We start from the raw sequence: 20279 nt of genomic DNA, 5'->3' as shown, positions 1-20279 counted from the left end.
CGCCGCACTCTGACAGACGCTGACACGGATGCACGAACCACCACATTCTCCCACGCTTATCACACTCCTGCCGCATCTACCAGAATTACAGCCGTACCCCCTTATGGAACCCCTCTCCTCCCCTTCCCAGCTAGCTCCACCATTTGTTAGATGTACCGGTAAAGGTGTTAATGGTGCCGGTGGGTTTATCGTCTAATGCCAAGAACGAGCCTGGCCTCCAGCGCCGTATGTGTTGGTTGTGTCCGCCACGCTGCTCACTCCACCGCCCCGCACCCAACCAATCCCTGAACGACTCTCTCTGGCCACGCCTACAACAGCTCGTAGCATCTGGATGAGTGTTCAAGACGGCACCTTAATGAACCTTTTCTCTGTTTTTATATCATGTCGGGTCTCGATATGATTATTAATGTGTTCAGCATAAGTTATTGAAAGTTGGTATGTTGGTTCCATGACCGCTACCGTTATCAGAAGGAAAATATTGTCTTAAATGTCTGTGCTGCGTCGGGCGAGACTCGGCAACTGACACAGGTGTAGGTAGGGAGCTCACCTGGGTGCTCAGTGGTTGAGGCGTTGCGGTGTTGGGAGGGTTGGACTCGGCTCTCTCTTTTATCTATTAATTTTTTTTCTCTGGTGATCGGTGACGGGTAGTGGTACACGAGGGGTGGGAGAGGACTCGGCACGGTGGTATAACTAAAAACCGGCTTGTGGTTCGCGCTGTACTGTGCTCGGGGTTTGTTGTGCACTCAATATGGCGAGCCACTATGTTGTCATGTACACAGCTACAGCAGGGGCGAATGGGCCCCTGCTTGGTACAGACGAAGAGGAAATCGTCTTGATGCAGTTCTTGGTGTGGGACGCCGTATGTAGAAAGGTAGTGGATCCTCATATATATTAAAATTTGGAATGTGCATGAAGTGCCGGATACCACTAACACACAGGCCAGCCGCCACAGGTGTTGTTGTGTTGTGCAGCAGCTGTGCGGAACCCTGCCTGCACCCCACCTGCCTCAGTCCTCAGCACGTGCTCTAGTTTGTCTGCCTCCACCGCTTCCTTATCTTATCGCTTGTCCTTATCTCTCATTCTCACCCTTCCCCAAGTCAAACGCTTGCCGACTATGGATTCCCCCGTATCTCCGCTTGTTGTTTGTGTAGAGTGCGCGCCTGTCTCCCTCCACCGCGTGTGAAGGGCGGTGGTGTGACGCCGTTAAAGAAGCACTGTAGTTTGTGTTGTAGTGTTACTGTATTGTGTCCTGTAGTGTGGTGTTTGTGTAGCTTGGCGGGGGTAGGCCATAGTCTCCAAGTCTTGCGTGGTGGTGGGTGTGACAGTGCCTGGTAGCTTTTATTTCTGTTTTCTTATTTCCCTGTCTCATCAGCCACTGTGTTTCCACAGCAATTTCTCCTGTACCCACACTGTGTTATCGTGTCCTGTAGATTGATGCATGTGTTGCGTTGCCTTGTGCATGGTGGCAGGTGTGACAAAGTGCATGCTCAATTTTCCTTCTGCTCTCTTATCTTCCTGTCTTATAAACCAGCCTCAGAGTCCACAACAATGAATGAAAATAAAATATATCTTATATCTTGTCCTCGTCAACGCCTTCATCAATTTCCATCCAAGAGTGGCTTTTGTTTATACTCGAGTACGCATCGTGGAATAGCATATTTTCCTCCCTGGGTGACGACTGCGCATCTTAATCATCAAATCAACCAGGATATTAACGAAATGTGATCGTGTGGTGTTGTGTGTGATGTGAAAATTGGGTGAGATGTGGTGGAGTGGTTACAATATGGCGGCGACTGGCGACATCAACAGGTGGGCGTCTGGCAAGGGGGTACGGAAGTCCTCTCATGGCAGACTGGGCCCAAGCTATCGTACCGCAAGTGATCAGTGTGTTTGGAAATGGATATCTGTATGTCAATACGTAGGTGATAATCCCGACCTCCACGTGACGATACATGGGTGTGTGAAGTGCTTAGCAAGGAGGTGTAGGTGAGTGAGTAGGAGTGGCGCTGTAATGTGTGAATATTGACCTCAGTGGCAACAATCACCTTACTGCCTCCTCTCTATCCCCCTCCCGTCATGTCCCCTCCCACATTTACCACACGACTCCTTCTCTCTCTTCGGCTCCTTCCTCTCTTTCTCCTTCTCCTTCTCTCTGATCCTCCGTGTCCCTCATCTTTTCGGTAAACTTTCCATTCTCTCTTATCCCTTTCCATCCTTCCCTTTTACTCTACAGTATTTCTTACCTTCTACCTCCCAATCCCTAACAACCACCCCCCCTCTCCCTCTCCTGCCACTGCTCTTACTCCCTTCCTCTCCATTTTACGCTCACTCTCACCCTCTCCCTCCCCCTTCCTCACTCGCCTTCCCCCCATGTTCTCCCTCTCCCTCCCTCCTTACTCTCACTCTTATCCCCTCCCTCTCTTCCACTTGGTCTCCCTCCCCCATATGCTAGCTCTCACTCACCTCCTCTTCCTCTCTCTCTCTCTCTCCATCCCCTCTTTCTCTCCCTCTCACCCCGTCCTTTACTCTGACCACCACTACACTCTCTTCGCCTAATTTTTTTTCTCTCCCTCTTTTCATCTCTCTCTCTCTCTCTCTCTCTCTCTCTCTCTCTCTCTCTCTCTCAGCATCACTTCTCTGCCGATTACATTCCTCCATCCCCCTTTAATTTACGCAAAGTCCAGGTGATCCGTCTGTTCGCGTACTGTAACCACCTCACTCCATTGACGCATTTTATTTAATTATTTTTATTTTCATTTTTTCGTTTATTTTCGCTATCATCAAAAGCCTTTATTTACCTTAGGAGTTATTTTTCGAGTTAGAGAAGTCAGATATAGATATTCGAGTCAGAGAAGTCAGATATAGAGTTTCGAGTTTGAGAAGTCAGGTGTAGATTTTCGAGTTACAGAAGTCAGATACATATTTTCGAGTTAGAGAAGTCAGATATATATTTTCGAGTTAAAGAAGTCACATATTACCTTCACTGTCCCCTTCCCTAGTAGAGGTCCTTTCAAAGCTGCGTAAAATCGTCTGGAGGTAGAAAAATAAGCCAGAAAAGCAGTCAGATTAAGGGGTTGTAAAAAAAGTCACTTAGCACCTTCACTTGGATGGTTTGATATTTTGTTGTTGTTGTTTTGTTTTTTCTCGCTACATGCAGACGATTTTCTTCCCCTCAATTTCGGAGTGATGTCTAGCAATGGAGGGGTTGACGAGAGCTATTTAACCCCTCCAGTTCGAAAAGTCTCTCTCTCCCAACTTGGTTACAACTGTGTGGTAATGATATGATTCTTTTACCCTATATTTGCCTAGATTTTCGTCCTTCTGTAGCTCATTTCACGTAGCTCAGTGGCAGAAAAATACTTGACATCTTTTCCATAGCACTTCAACATAACTAGCAACGTTTTCTGGTATTGCTGCAACTCGGCATTTAAGATGAATATTGGGCAATTTTAGGCCAAGTTAAAGTAAGAAGAGTATACCAGTAGCTGTTGTGGCCCCAGGCTTATCTGGATGTGAACCCAGTGGACTGCAGACTGAAATTGCCCTTTTAACTTCATTCCTCCGTTCTCCTTTCGGGGGTTAGGGAGCTGAGGGACGTTTGTATAGGCAGGGAGCTCTACCGCCGGGCTATGTGACAGCAACCGGGTGGATATGCCCCTCTCCAGCACCATGGGAATACAGTAATAATAATAATAATAATAATAATAATAATAATAATAATAATAATAAACGGAAATTTGATGTTTATAATGAGCTCTTAACCCCTTTACCACGAGGAGCTAGGGAGGGACGCCTTCACGTGGTGGCACCGATACAACCGAGCGGCTCCGCTGCCCAGTAATAAAAGCTCCCCTCAGCTCCCTCCCCATTCTGGAAAAGGAGGATGGAGGACTGCAAGACGAGGGCAGTTAAAGCTTACATTCCGCCGGGTTTGCATTCAGATAAATGTGCCACAGCTACTAAGATGTCTATATACGTATTTGCTTCTATATTTATTTACTTATTTATAGTTTATTCTTGCTATATTCAAACTATATCATTCAATTTATTATTTTTTTTATTGGAGGTGTTATTCGTTGCCTTCATTAATGCCCTCAATGCTCAGGTGCTTTTCTAAGTTAAATGGAGTTACCTGAAGGGCATGGGTCAACAGAGGTCAAAAATAGTTATGGAAAAGGGGGATGATGGGCGATTGTGAAGGACGATGTATCTCAGGTGTGGTGTATGCAGACGATGGTGTATTACTGACCTATAGTGAATAGGAGAATTATGCACTCGCTTGCAGAGTTTTGTGAATGACAGAAGCCGCGTAGTTTTGAAAGTGAATGTAGATAGGAACGGTGCATTGAATGTAGACATAAATAGTGAATAATTAACCCCTTCACGTCGATAACTTCTTTTTAAATTTATTCCTCCTACCTTCAGATTTTATTCAGCTTTGAAGAGACTTTCCGAACTGGAGAGGTGGAGTGTTACCTTCAGTTACCCTTTCACCACAAGAGATCTCCCTGAATCTGAATAACAATCGTATGGAAGTGGCAAGAATATAAAAAAAAAATGTAAAAAAAGTTATAGGATTGGCAGGCTTCGTATTCCCTTCCAAGATTTTCGGCGCGGTTGATGGCCAAGTGAGGCTTGACTAGAAGGGTACATTTGACTAGTAACCAAGGAGACTCATTCCTGCCTCGTCGAATTTCATGCAGCCTCAACTATGTATTCAAGATAAGGGAGTTGCCCGATTATGTTAAGTGAAATCAAGTCGACTATAGTGAAATTAATAAAAAATAATAACACACAAAATAACGAAGGACATAAATAAATACCCCTCCCCCCCGTTCGAAAAGTCTCTCTTCAGATTAATAAAATGGTCTGTGGTTACGGAGAATAAACTGAGAATTAGGTAAGAAAATTTGCTATCGTAGTTGCTGTTGTGGCCCAGGCTTCTCTGAAACGTAAACCCGGTAGACTGCAGGCCTAAGTTCCCCTTCTCCTGTAGTCCACCGTCTTCCTTTCGGGGGACAGGGAGAGATTTTAAGGACGTTTGTATAGCCGGCAGCGGATCCGTTGACTTATACCGGTGCCACCACGTGAAGGCGTCCCTCTGCAACACCCGTTATCGTAGTGAAGGCGTTAATCCTTTCCTGCATGCAAATAACGATCCAAATGGCCTCCAAACAACGGCTTTTTGACGCCCCGGCTACATTATCTCTCTCTCTTCTCTCTCTCTCTCTCTCTCTCTCTCTCTCTCTCTCTCTCTCTCTCTCTCTCTCACCCATCATGACACCCCCACACCTCGCTTTCTGTCTCTCTTTTTCTGTTGTTTTTCGTTCTCTCTCTCTCTCTCTCTCTCTCTCTCTCCTCAACCACTTCAGGACGATTTCTTCTTTTAGCATAGGGGTAGGAAGCAGGCCCCACTCATCCATAAGTTCGAATTTTTGCTACCTAGAAGTTAGAAAGTATTATTCCTTTCAATATTATGGCGTAGATTTATATTTTATTATTACCATCGCCAGAGTTTTAAATTATTCGGTATGGGAGAGATCCTCGTAGTGATGGGGTAGAGATATCACTATGATCTCTGGGTACACACTTGTTGCTTGGAATGCCGGTCAGAGAGAGAGAGAGAGAGAGAGGGGGGAGGGGGGAGGTTGCTGAACGTGGTTGAGTTAGCGAAATCTTATTCTGAGCGTGTGGATGAGATTTGTGGACGATGAGAGTTTTTCTTTCATAATGACAACTGTCACGCTTGATCCAGAGGTCAGTGTGGGCGTGTCATGCGATAAGAGTACGTCAGGAAAGGCGATAACAGCGTCAGGAAATAGGATAACTAGTAGGGCGATAACAGCGTCAGGAAAGATAACTATTTTTTTATAGTAGGGCGATAAGAGCGTCAGGAAAGAGGATTACCATAGTCGCGGCGCGCGACTCTGAGGTTATTATCGTTCCCTGGCAACCTACGCCGTAACAATGTGTCCGATTTCGTGTATAATATGAGACGCATATGATTCGTGTATAATATGTATGTGTATAATAATATTCGTGTTTAATATATTCGTGCATAATAATATGATTCGTGTATGAGACGAAATCGGACGTCCTTTTGAATGGTAGGTTGCCAGGGTACGATATTGACAACCTCAGAGTCGTGCGCCGCGACTAGAATAGGGCGAAAAGAGCGTCAGGGAAGTAAATAACTGTAGTAGAACGATTGGCTTTAAATAGGGTAGATCCTGATGACTAGATAACATCACTACATAGTTCATTCACACTCAGACACCCACTTACAAAGTCTAATACCTCTACCTCTCAACTCAGTACAGCCATCTCCATAAATCAAGACCTATCTACGATCAGTGAATGGGGACAAAACAACCTTGTCTCATTTAATGCTAGTAAAACTAAATATATACAAATTACTAATAGACAGATATTTCCAGATTCGTACATTACCTTCTGTGCTACTGATATTCCAGTCTCCAAAAGTATTGAAATTCTCGGCGTCTCACTTAACAACGCCCCCAGCTGGACCTCTCATGTCAGATCACTTGCTAAAACCGCCTCAGAGGAACTTGGATTATTGTACAGAGTCCGTAACTTCTTCACTGATGAGAAGTTAGCTATAATTTGTTAGTCATGTGCGCTCTCAGCTTGAATATTGCTTACCCTTGTGGAATGGATGTGGGGAGGTTGCATTAAAGCAACTAGACAAATTTCAGAACAAAGCTGTTAGAATTATTAACAACCCTGCCATTACAAATAAACTACCTCCTCTGAAAGTAAGGAGGAATGTTGCCTCCCTTGCATTATTTTACAGATATTTTTATGGCAAATGCTCAGACGAAGTTGTGTCCATGGTGCCACCTCTTCATGCCTTCCCTCGTGCTACACGGGCGTCTGGTGGCGCTCATGACTGGAATGTCACTCAGCCATATTGCGGAACTTCTGCTTATCAGAATTCTTTCATTCCCCGAACTGCATCTCTCTGGAACTCGCTTCCTCAGAGTTGTTTGCCTCCAAACTTCAACCCACAGCTGTTCAAGTCTAACTGTTACAGATATTTTATGAACAGAGGACACCAGTAATCTGGTGTATGGATTATTTTTTTTTCATTTGTTTTTCCTTCCTCTGTTCCCTTATTAAAAAAAAAAAAAAAAAAAAAGTGGTTGTGTCCAGATCCAGTGGCTGGGTGTGAATGAGCCTTTTACGACCATTGCTTAGGTGTGGATGGCTCTCTTATGTCCATCGCTTTTGGTGTGGATGTCCGATTTTGTCCAGTGTTTAGGTGTGGATGATTCTGTTATGTCCATTGCTCTAGTTGTGGATGTTTGTGTATCAGTGTCCAGTTTTAGGTGTGGATGTCCTAACTGTCTAGTGTTTAGGTGTGTTTGTCTTCAATGTAAGGAGTATTTGTCCAACAGTGTCCAATTTTCGGCGTAGATGCTTTATTTTGTCCAGTGTTTAGGTGTGGCTGTCCAAAAACATGTATATACGTAAGACGGTATCCAAATTTAGTGTGAAAGCCTTGTGTCCAATGAATGGTTTGGATATTTACTTGTTCAGTTCTTAGGTTTAAATGTTCAGAGTATAAATGTAGGAGTATTGAATTTTCAGCGTGAATGCCCTGTGTTGTCTAGCGTTTAGTGTGCATGTGTGATTGTGTCCATTGATTGTGTTGAAATAGAGGGAATATACGTGTAAGTGTCCAATTTGAGCTGTAGTGGCCGTGTTATGTCCAGTAGTTGGGTGTGAATGTGTCCATAGTGAGCATAGTACTGTATGATAAGCGTCCATCTGTAAATATGGATGTCCTGTTTTCTTCGATGACCATTGAGTATACAGGATATGCACTGTTCTGGATAAAAATCTTTCGTAGCATGAAATTTTTACATTACTGGGTTTCGAAATCTCACTGTGCACTGTCTACCATCTTAATATCCTGTTATACCCGCTTTCTCTACCCTTCAGTGTGTGGCAACTCAAATCAAGCCTCACCTGTGCGTGGTCTGCCTTTGAATGGACTTGTTTGTAGCGTCCAGTTAAGGGTGTACAGCTGTCATATAATCGCTAATTACGCCATTTCATTTGCCTTGATGTCCGCAGTTATCAACCACTTCATCAATGTTTCCTTTAAGCGTCTGTTCATGTAATTTTCAGCTATTCTTAGTGCGATAATCTGTTTTATACTTTAGTCTTATTAAACCGGATGAATATATTGAACTTAGGGAAAGTGTGTAGTGAGAGGACGAATGGAGAATGTTTTTAACCCTTCCACTGTCAAACGTCTTTCTGAAGTTGAAAAAAAAAAAAAATGCATAGTAATAGCGAGAATATGAATGACATTATAGGGTTAAGTTTTGCACACTCCGTCTCTTCTGACACGAGTCTATTGGGGTATTTCTGCGTGAGACTGGGTGAGATCGATAGGTGAGTGGGATGGAGAAGAAGGTAGAAAGGTTAGTAGGATAGGTGGAACGGATAGTGGAGAAGGAAGAAAGGGTAGGAGCGTAGGTGGAAGGAGTAGTGGAGTGAAAGGAACGAGGAGTGAGGTGGAGAGGACAGGTGAGGGGATGGTTGATTAGCGTGAGAGGCAGGTGTGGTGGGGACAGGTGAAGGAGGTACTGAAGAGAGGTGAGAGAGAAGGAGATAGTAGATGAGGAAAAAAAGCAGAAAAAGAGGATGAGAGGAAAGTAGTGAGGGCAAATAAGAGAGTGGTTGATTAGGGTGCGACGCAGGTATGATAGTAGCATGTGAAGGAGATACTGGGGGCAAGTGAGAGGGAAGTACAGTTCGAAGACATTGTAAGGGGGATGAAGAGAGAGGTAGTAGAAGAGGATGTGTGAGTAGATAGGGCAGGAGAAGGAATAGAGGTTGATATTGAGGACGTGGAAGCAGGTGAAGGAAAGGTACAATATGATAGGTGTTCAGGAATCTCAAAAATGAAAGGATCCTGATTCTGGCTTTCTTTTCTTTTTTCCTCTTTCTTTCGGAAGGGACAGGTTTTGCAGGTTATCGGTTTTGGATTTTTCTTGCTTATGCACTGAAAAATAGAGGAGGGAAATGTTGGAGTCGAGGAGGGCTGAAGATAGGTAGATCGGGTGAAAGGAGGTAAGAGAGAGAGAGAGAGAGAGAGAGGTAAGGAAGGTCAGGAGATTACTGACAAAAAAGATAGTATGGAAACAGATAAGAACAATAGCAAGGGCACGCGTGAGGAAAGTAGGAAAGAAATGTAAGGGAGTGGAAGGCGGTGAGGGGCAGGAATGTAAGAAAGATGAGGAGGAGATAAGGAAAGCGATTGGATAGAGAGAGAGAGAGAGTGAGTGAGTGAGTGAGTGAGCTTGTGTGTACTAGTGCGTGGCGTGTGTAAGGGAAAGAAGATAAAGGAAAAGGAAGTTGAAAAAGTGAAAAACAGGAAGGAGAGATAAGTGAGAGGTAACGAAGGAAATTAAGGAAGAGAGAGGTAGAGCAGGTGAGCAGAGGCAGGCGATTCAGACAGGTGAGGGAGTGGGAGCGTCGCCAGTTGAGGGAGGGGTTGTAAGAGCAGGAGGAGGAGGGAGGGGGGTGAGGGACGGTTGTGTGGGTAGGGAGGGGAGGGGAGGGGAGGGTTAGTAGTGGCATGGGGGGTGGGGAAGAGGTTCTAAGAGCAGGAGGAAGGGAGGTGTAGCCAGGGGAAAAAGAGGGGGAAGGGGTTGGAAGGGGTTGTAGGTCCAGAACAAAAAGTCTTTCTTGCTGGCGTGCTCTCAACAGGTATTTAAATTCTTTCCCGGCAGCGCGTAGGTAGGTGAGAGAGAGAGAGAGAGAGACTGGTGGCCACTCTACCGGTTACGTAAGGGGTCCTCTCCCCTTTGCTCTGGCCTCCTTGCATTTCTATCAATATCTGCAAGAGGCGCGGTGTTGCAGAAGCAAGAATGAGGAGGTGACAGGCAGAGGTCGTATTGGTGAAGGATATTAACCAGCTTTTATATGCGTCGCGTGGAGGCTCTGTTCGTCCGTCTCTCATGAACAATTTTCGGCTGGGAGGTACATTATTCACACAGACTTTAGCGACTTAGAAAGCTACACCATATCACTGGGCACAACAAATTATACCACTCCCCCACACCACACCACACACCACACCACACCACACACCACACCACACCACGCCACACCCAACTACACCACACCACACCACACCACACCACACCACACCACACCACACATCACCACACCACATCACACCGCACCACACTACACTGCACCACACCACACCACACCACACCACACCATCCCACACCACAAGAAAGAAACCTGAAGCACACACATTGCATTACCAAAAGGAATCTATGTGTTTGATCATTCTTTTCATTTTATAATTCTTTCTGGATTGGTTGTAAAGTATTTTGCAGCTGTGTGAGTGAGGTTAATAGTATTTGTAGGCAATTTTATACATAACTTAAGATCAAGAAGGTTTGTGAATACTGTACCAGGTGTTTAAGTATGGGGAGGGAGAAGGCAGGTGTGGAGAGTTCGTGAGTGAGGGAGGGAGGAAGGAGGGAGAGATGGGGGTGGGAGAGAAGGAGGGAGGAACGTGTGTAAGAAAGGAGAGGGAGCAGTCAGGTGTGCATAGAGAGAGGCCTGTAGGAGTGTCGGGGAAAGAGGGATGTGGGGGATGGAAGGGAGAGGGGATAGTTTTGTGTGTGTGTGTGTGTGTGTGTGTGTGTGTGTGTGTGTGTGTGTGTGTGTGTGTGTGTGTGTGTAAGTAAGAGAGAGGGGGGGAGGAGAGATATAGTCAGGTTGGGAGGGATGGGAGACAGGTACAAAGGAGTACAAAGGAAAGCAAACAGCAACAAACCTAATGGTCCTCTCGAGGCTGCTTGTTACAGAGAAGACTGTGACTACAAATTGAAGGGGAGGGGAGGGGGAAGTCAAATGGGGTGGGGAGGGGAGAGAGGTGAGGAGGAGAGGGGAGGAGGGATGTCAGATGGGAAGGGGAGGGGAGAGAGACAGGTGTAGGGGAAGGAGAGAAGGGTAGTCAGGTGGGATGGGGAGGGGAGGGAGACAGGTGTAGGGGAAGGAGAGGGGGGGTAGTCAGGTGTGCTGGTGTCCTCAACTCTCCCAGGCCAAGGGGAGATAGCGGGTCGAGAGCGCTGGGAGAGGAAACACCGGCTCTCCCCCCTCCCCCATCTCTCTCTCTCTCTCTCTCTCTCTCTCTCTCTCTCTCTCTCTCTCTCTCTCTCTCTCTCTCTCTCTCTCTCACTATCTATCTATCTATCTATCTATCTGACTCTGCTAATTTGTGATCATAAACAAAATAATTAGCGACGGAAAAGGTACCAGAAAGACTCTCAAGGCCAGGGGAACACGGCAAAAATTTATATATCGTGCAAGACAGTAATTATGATAGACAGAAATAAAATATACTCCTCTCGCCTTAACCTGACCCAGATGTTAGTCATTTTGAAGCATATTTCGCTTAGTTATGACCGAAAAAGACAGTGTTATGGCTCTATTTCCTTTCCATGGCGCTTCTTCGTGACTAGCATATTCTAATGTTCATCTCCGTTACAAATGAACATTCAAGATGAAGAGATGTTATTTTTAGTGTAAGTTAGAGTTAAAAAAAAGTGTATTTATGGTTAGAAAGATATGCTAGGGAGGCTCTTATCCTCACAAGAACTCGGCCTATGGATTCTGTTGTCTCTGTCTAGCCTTTCCTTATCTTTCCTTGTGTCCCCCGTGTGTAAATTCACTATCATATCCTTTAGTCTTCTTTGTTGCCTTATCCTGTTCTGTCGCTTTGTTGTTCAATCTCATTCTTTTGCTTCTTCGTCATGTCCACTTTCCTTCTCTTATCTCTCCTGGTGTCCCTCTCACTGTTGATTCATTCTCCTTTTCCTCTTTCCTCACTTGTTGTCTGTGCTTTGTTATTTCCCTGTTCTTTGCGCTGGTCTGTGTTCCATCGTCATCTTTTCTAGCTTTACCTTCCCTCCTTGTCTCGCCTCCATTGTCAGTTCATTCCTGTTTTCTTCTTTCGTCCTTGGTGTCGTCTCCTGCCTTCTTAATTTCCTGTTCTTCCTACCTGCCTTAAGAACTTTATATATTCTCCATCGTCACTCTTTCCTTCCTCTCTTTCCTGCTTTATGTTACATTCTCTCCCCTATTTTCTCTTCCCATTTCCTATATTTTTTCCTTTTTCCTTTCTTACATAAATAGGTCTTCTTTCCTCACTCTTGCTTCATCACATTTTTCTCCTCTTCCTTCTCCCCTTCCTCCTTCTCCTCCTCCTCCTCCTCCTCTTCCTCCTTCTCCTCTTCCTCCCTTTATCTTGCGTCATCACATTCTGTTAACCTCCTTCCCTTACAGTCTCTCTCTCTCTCACACACACACACACACACACACACACACACACACACACACACACACACACACACACACACACACACACACACACACACACACACACACACACACACACACACTCGCCCTTCTCTTCTTCCTTTCCCTGTACCATCACATTCTCTCATCTATCTTTTCCTTTCTTATAATTTCCTCTTCCTTTTATTGTTTAGGTGGACAAATGGATAAGATGATGATGATGGTGATTATTATTATTATTATTATTATTATTATTATTATTATTATTATTATATCAGCTTCCCGTGCCTGTGAGGAATAATAATGAAGAGGTAATGAGGAAGGTAATGGCTGGGAAGAAAGAGAGAGAGAGAGAGAGAGAGAGAGAAATGCAGTTTAATGTATGAAATGAAGCAAGCCAGGAGTGTGTGTGTGTGTGTGTGTGTGTGTGTGTGTGTACCTTCTTGTATACTAACTGAGGGTAGGTTCCAGGCAGTCCCTAAGCGTCAGTACTTTGGCACTACGAGTAGTACCCACCGTCACTAGTCAGGTACGCTAGAGAAGTTCTATTCATGCCTGGTGTTGTGGTATTATTATTATTATTATTATTATTATTATTATTATTTTTACTACTACTACTACTACTACTACTACTACTACTACTATTACTACTACTACTACTACTACTACTACTATTACTACTATTACTACTACTGCTGCTGCTACTACTACTACTACTACTACTACTACTCTTACTAATACTAATACTACTACTATTACTACTATTACTACTACTGCTGCTGCTACTACTACTACTACTACTACTACTACTCTTACTAATACTACTACTACTCTTACTACAACTACTGCTGCTACTACTACTACAACTACAACAACAACAACAACAACAACAACTACTACTACTACTACCATTTTTTTACGCGTCAGTAGAGCCATATGGATTAATGGTAAAAACGGTGATGTTGAATTCAGATCATACAAACTATCCCTTTCATCATCTTGGATCGAACCTGCAGCCCTCAAACCCAAGGAAGGGGGGAGAGTGTGGAGGGGAGTCCAGAGATGCCTCAGGGTGAGGAGAAAAGTGTGAACAAGGGTGAGTGAGGTTCAGTGTGAGAATGAATAGGATCGAGGGTGAAGGTGAAGACAGGGATGAAGTCAAGTATGAGTGTGAGGACAAGGGTGAGTGAAGTCAAGAGTGAGTGACAGCAAAAAATGAGATGAAGTGTGAGAATGAAGGGAACGAAGGATCAAGATGGAGTATGTTCGAGGAAATGAAGTCAAGTGTGAGTGAAGAAAAGGATGAGGGAGGTCAAGTATGAGTGAAGGCAAGGTCGAGTGTGACAGTGAGGAGTGCGGTCGAGTGTAAGAGTGAGATCAAGCATGAGTAATAGTATGAGAGTAAGGATGCCTGTTAGTATGAAAAGGATGCGTGAGTTCAGTGTGAATAACTCCTAACCCAGATGAAGCCAAGTGTGAGAAGGGTGAGGCGTGGCGTCCAGTGTGACAGTGAGGCAAAGAATGAATGAAATGGAGTGTACAGGTGAGACTGAGTGAGTGGTAGGTGAAAGTGAGTAAGATGTACAGTAGGTGTGGGTGAGGACAGGAATAAATGACATCGAGTGTGAAGATGAAGATGAAAATGAGAGAGAGAGAGAGAGAGAGAGAGAGAGAGAGAGGGGGGGGAGGAGGTAGTGTGTGCAGGTGAATATGACGAGGCCAAGGGGGAAGGGGGAGGGGTTGGCACTAAGGGGTTGACTGCTACGTAATGACCACAAGGAAATGAAACACTTCCGCTGGGGGAGCTTTTTTTTTACCCCCCCCCTCCCTGTAATGGCTCTAGGAGGGGGGGAGAGGGGGGCAATTTTACCAGTTCACCCCCACACACACCTAAACACCCCTCACCCACACCCCAAGTCCCCAGTTCTCCCCTTCCCTTGGCGTCTTGTAACTTAAGTCTTTCTCCCCCTTCCTTCTTTGTTTCTCCCCTCCTCCTTCCTTCACAGTTTTTATTCTTACCCTATTTTTTTCTTCCTCCAGCCTTCCCTCCCCCCCACTTTCTTCCTCCAGTCTTTACTTCCCTCCCCAGTCAGTTTTCTCCCCTAGTTTTTCTTCCCAGTCATCAAATCTCTCTCCCCTAATCTGTAACCTCCCCCTTCCCTTGGCTTCCCCTCCTGTTTCATTCTTCCTCCCTCTCTTTTTCAGTCTTCTCTCCCCATTCTTCCTCTTCCGCACCCCTATCTCTCCTCTTTCTCCTTCCAGTCCTCCCATCTTTGTCATCCCCTCCCCTCCATATTCTTCCCCCTCCCCGCATTCTCCCCCTCCACTACCCCTCCTTTCTCCCCAGTTAACATCTCCCTAAACTCCTCCCAGGTCCTTCTTCCCCAGCTCCCTGTTTCCTTCATAATTTTCCTCCCCACCCTCCATCTCTCCAACCTCCCCCTTTCCTCGCTCCTCCTCCTCCTCCTCCTCCTGCCATCTTTCTTTCCCCCTCTTCCAATCTGCTATTACACTGTGGGAGAAACAACGTGATTGTGTGTGTGTGTGTGTGTGTGTGTGTGTGTGAAAGAGAGAGAGAGAGAGAGAGAGAGAGAGAGAGAGAGAGAGAGAGAGAGAGAGAAACTGCAATATCACAGCACATTTACTATTACGAAATATTTTGCTACGAAATTTCAACATTAGCTATACGGAGAATTACACTTCCAGCACCGCCTACCTTGACTGCAGCTCTTACTGAATATTACATTACTCTGAGAAGCATAGATTTATTTACTTATTTCTTCGTAGTAAAGTTTCTCAGCATTATTTCCCACGCGTATATTTACTTTCTGGTGTACGAGACAGCCTTCATATATAAGCCACTGATTTTAATACAAGTACAATTTGACATAATTTTTTATTTATTTCAGTACGATAAATTAAAGAAAAAGTGAACAATGACTATAGAAACCGGTATTGCAATCTTCGGTTCCTAAAGCCTGTTTCAGAATATATTGTAACAGTTTCATAATTACTCGATATTAGAAATGGGACGATATTTTTGCCAGCATCAGTACGGTGTACCTTATGGATCCTGGGATGTCCTGTACGTAACTAACTAGATACGGTATATTGTACTTTATTCATTCGTCTTTTTATACCGTTTGTCGCCTTTGTTCATTCTCGGTACCACTAAATGATTTTATACATGCAATAATAGACAGCCTTCACAGATGAGCCATTGATATGAAATAAGGGTCGTGTTGAGTCATGAGATATACATTACGAGAGACGTTTTATTACTTTTTTCTTTAAACTAATTCCCTCTGACTTCGATAAGATTTTTTTTCGCACCTCAAGGAAGGCCCTGTGTCAGTGAAAGGGTTAATGAAGTATGTATCTAACCCCTCTTGTTGAACATTCTACCCTCAGCTGAGTAAAATCGTCTGGAGGCAGCAAGGGAATTTTAAAAGACCCACTAGTACGGAAGAGGATTATGAAGTTTGTATATAGCTTCTTCAGTTCTAAAATTTTCCATTGGGGGATAAGTTTTCATGCGGTGACGAGAGAGAGAGAGAGAGAGAGAGAGAGTCATCATAGTGAAGGGAATTATTTATACTCGTTTTACTTTAACTTGGCCTAAAATTGCCATCTCCCTATTGAATTCTGGGCCGTAGCAGCAGATTAACACTAAAATCTGAAGCTAGTCGTAAAACAAAGTGCCTTGGAAAGGATCTAGAGCTGTAGCATTCATTTTCTGCCACTGAACCACGTGATATAAGCTGCGAAAGGACGAATATCTGGACCAGGTTATAGGAAAAAGAGTATAGTTATGGCACTACTGTTATTTGAGTGTTGGTGTCAGTTTGATTACCTTTATGCCAGCCTTGTGTCAGTCACCTAAACAGCCCAAGAGTTCATCTGGGGTGTCCCTTTTCAAAACTAATCACAACTTCTTTAGTGTATCTCTCTGCTTTGCCCTTCTACTTAGATTTCAGAATATAAACCCGATTAAAACACCGGTATATACTAATGTCTAGTGCATTAAATCCTAAGCAGTGAGAACCATCTTTACTATTCTTGTCAAATTCTTTTAGCCTCGTCACTTTCTTCAAGGTGTATAGCATTGTTGACCGGCCTGCTCCAGTCCTATTATTTTTACGTTTATGTTGCTAGAAATCCGGCCAACTGCAATCCTTCTATTATTTTATGTCCTTAAGTTGGTAGATTTAATTTAGTTGCTGCGTGACGATTATCATGGAGGTTACCGTCTTAGGATTTTTTTCAAGCGACCCTCAGGTGATGTGGGGGAAATTTTTGGCATGTCAGGAGTTACGGGTGTCTTCAGGTGTAGCTCTTAATAATGCAGCAGATATATTCAGTACTGACACTTTCTTCATGTCCCGTACAGTGTTGATAGTGAAGGAGTGCGAGAGCGGCTCGAGACTTGTACAGTATTTAAGGGTATAGTATTTTAGCAGAGGAGTGACATAAATGAATGATTTTGCTGCTACTTCGTGTTGTCCGAGGAGGAACTATTTAGCAAGCGACGATAGCAGCAGTCATAAAACACACACACACACACACACACACACACACACACACACACACATACACACACACACACACACACACACACACACACACACACACACACACACACACACACACACACACATACAGAGAGAGAGAGAGAGAGAGTAAAATTGTTGGCCGGTAGCAGAACTAAAATGAAACAAAAAAAAACAAAAACAAAAGGAGCGTGGTGGTATTTGTGGTAGTATCCTGTGTGTGGTATTGTGTGATGGTACGACTCCTCCCACTCTCTCTCTCTCTCTCTCTCTCTCTCTCTCTCTCTCTCTCTCTCTCTCTCCATGACTCACTCACCCCCACACTTCGCTTTCTCAGTCGTTCTCTTTTTCCGCTGTTTTTCGTCTCTCTCTCTCTCTCTCTCTCTCTCTCTCTCTCTCTCTCTCTCTCTCTCTCTCTCTCACGTTTTTACCTGGGGCCCATTTTCTCACAAATTAAGTCTGTCTTTTTTTCAATCTATCCTTCACCAATTTTCCCTCAGCTATTTACCTTGTCTTAATATTTCCTCTTAAAATATTTTCCAAGACGAGGTAATATTTGTACAAAGATTCGTGGTAAAACAGGGAACTTAGAGGTGGAATGAACATCACGTAACACTTTCACTACTGCGATTTATCTCACTTTTTCCTGCCGGTATCGGGTGGCAGGTATGGAGTGGTGAGGAGTAGGGTTCTTTCCTATCCATGTCTTATTCTCAGTCTAGTCATATTCGTAACATAAGAGCATAAAAGAAGAGGCAACTCCTGTCTGAGGGTGTGACTGTACTATGAAAGCAAGACAAAGAGGGAGGCCAGTCAGGTTACCGTATTTAGGCTGTTTTCCTGTGTGATTAGGTACGTTATGAGAGAGAGAGAGAGAGAGAGAGAGAGAGTGTGTGTGTGCGTTACCGTCAGTCCATAACTTGTTTGTTTCTTGCTGCTTTGTTTTGCTTAGTTGATTTTACGGGAGCTCTGTGTCAGTAAAAGGGATAATACACAGTTAATTGTACCTTTCATTATTGTCAGGTCAGCGGTACCAGTTTACACGAATAACCCCCTACAGAATATCCCCTTCCATATGCAAAGGTGTATTGGTGTAGGGAAGCGCCAGGGAGCCTTCTAAGCCCACGAGAATACTGGCCCTGTGTGTAAAAATTTCTAAGTATAATCGTCTTTGGACTTAAATTTATCCCGCTGTGTACTTTGGCATGTTTTAATTTTATGCTCAATACCGCTAGTTTCTCTCTCTCTCTCTCTCTCTCTCTCTCTCTCTCTCTCTCTCTCTCTCTCTCTCTCTCTCTCTCTCTCTCTCTCTCTCTCTCTCTCTCTCTCTCTCTCTCTCTCTCTCTCTCTCTCTCTCTCTCTCTCTCTCTCTCTCTCTCTCTCTCTCTCTCTCTCTCTCTCTCTCTCTCTCTCTCTCTCTCTCTCTCTCTCTCTCTCTCTCTCTCTCTCTCTCTCTCTCTCTCTCTCTCTCTCTCTCTCTCTCAGAGGCAATGTTTCGTAGTGGCGTGGTTAAAATTGGTCTTCTCCATTCAGGACGAGAGATCTTCCCAAAACTATTAAAAAAAAAAAGAAAAAAAAAAAAAGGCAGGAGCAGTGAATGGAAAAAATCGTCCTGAGAGTGAAGGGGTTTATGGTCGCGGGGAAGGTGGCTATTTTCTGTTCTTTTTTCGCAAGTGATTTTCCTTTGCTTAATGAAATCGTCTGGAGTGGCAGAGAAGAAAGTAATCCTGTTGAAAGGATTATATTGAAAGGCGGAGTGGGATGGAATGGAGTGGAGTTAGGATGAGGGTGCCAGGATTGCAATGAAAAAGCTTGAAAATAAAAGGAAAATTGTAAAAATGTTGGTAATAAAGCAGATAACGTGACAGCGTGAAGGACGAATGTGGCTCTAAGAAAGGCAAATACATAGAAACATTGATGGACACCAACAAATGAACAGGACATGAAAATAGATGCTAATAAACGAACAGACCAGATAACCAGACACATAAATAAACAGAACAGATAAAGAGTCATCGATAAACAAGACAGAAACACTATCTTTAGCCAGTAAAAATGTGCTTATGAGCGCGTGACGAGCGAGCAAGAGCCATGTTATCACAGTTTCCCTCTTATATATTATTCCTTCATGATGGCAGTTGAACAAAGAAAATTATACTATTGATGAGATGATTAAAGTCAGAAATGTAGTGTTTTCCCTTGGTGATTTTACCATCAAAGAATAGCAAAAACGTTATAGTGAAATTATAGGCGGAATCTCCGATACTTAATTGCTAGAGCTGATGCCAAAAGAACACAGTTTTCTCTCTATCTATCTATAGTCCGAAGCCCTAATCCCGCTAAGGGTGGCCGCAGACAAAACGCCTCCATATTGCTCTCGTCACCCTCCAATTGACTGCCCTTCCCCCAACTCACTCCCCCCTCCCTCGTATACCTCTCAACTCCATCCCTCCACCTCATCCTCGGTCTCCCTCTCCCTCTCCCTCTCCCTCCCTCCACTTCACCTACATACCATTCTCTCCACATGTCCAAACCATCTCAGTGTATTTCTCCTGGTTTTCTCAATCACTTGCACACCCACCCCACAACGTTCTTTCACTTCTTCATTCGTCAACCTGTCCCTCCATGTCACTCCACATGCTCCTATCAGGTAACTTATTTCCACTGCCCTCACTCTTGACTTGTTCCACTCTTGCAAGGTCCATGCCTCGCTTCCATACGTCAGGGTAGGAATCACAATACTATCATGCAGTGACTTCTTAACTTCAGTACTCACCTCCCTATTTCTCATCACCGTTTTCAGTGAACGACGGAAAATCATTTTTAATTTGATTTCCCAATTAAGGGGTTCACCATTGAAAGCCGAACACTCCCTTTGAAAACTCGAAATTCCAAGGGGTTCCTACGCCTTCATGGGTGAGCTTTTAGTTGATAACAGAATTTATTGAATGAATGTAACACGTGCAGACAGAACCGCACCTCGACTTCACAAAGGAGTTAAATCATTAGCTTCTGCTTCGCGTGACGGTCGGGTCGGATCTGGCTGCTTATTTCCAAACTTAACTCCTATTTAACATCATTTGCCCGTAATAAACAGAGCAAAGATAGACAGACACAGGTGGTAACAGAGAGAAATAAACCTTGTAAAACGTGTAATTATTGTTTATGGCATTAGACACACACACACACACACACACACACACACACACACACACACACGGATTGCTAGTTACAGACATATAGTAACATTGGAAAGGTAGGCTACATGATCGAGGCGATGGATTGAGAGTTTTAACCAAAAATTACTCTATAAGCCTTTAGATACATGTAGATGCTTAGAAAGAGAGAGAGAGAGAGAGAGAGAGAGAGAGAGAG

The 20279-nt window shown here is 44.1% G+C and overlaps 1 protein-coding gene across 1 annotated transcript in view; it reads left to right on the top strand.

Annotated features, from left to right (window-relative positions):
- The first annotated feature begins 677 nt into the window (after positions 1-677).
- The window catches only part of fus (epithelial splicing regulatory protein fusilli), a 422179-nt gene continuing 402577 nt past the window's right edge, over positions 678-20279 (top strand). The window contains exon 1 of the mRNA XM_080277953.1: positions 678-871. Coding sequence (XP_080134079.1) covers positions 749-871 — 123 coding nt within the window. The 5' untranslated portion in view covers positions 678-748. The remainder of the gene's footprint in view (positions 872-20279) is intronic.

This window comes from Coenobita brevimanus, chromosome 71 (genome assembly GCF_032717465.1).
Source record: "Coenobita brevimanus isolate Jiangsu-jjx chromosome 71, ASM3271746v2, whole genome shotgun sequence".
Taxonomy (NCBI): Eukaryota; Metazoa; Arthropoda; class Malacostraca; order Decapoda; family Coenobitidae; genus Coenobita; species Coenobita brevimanus.
Note: the sequence above shows the minus strand (reverse complement) of the source record. Positions and strands in the feature narration are given on the sequence as shown.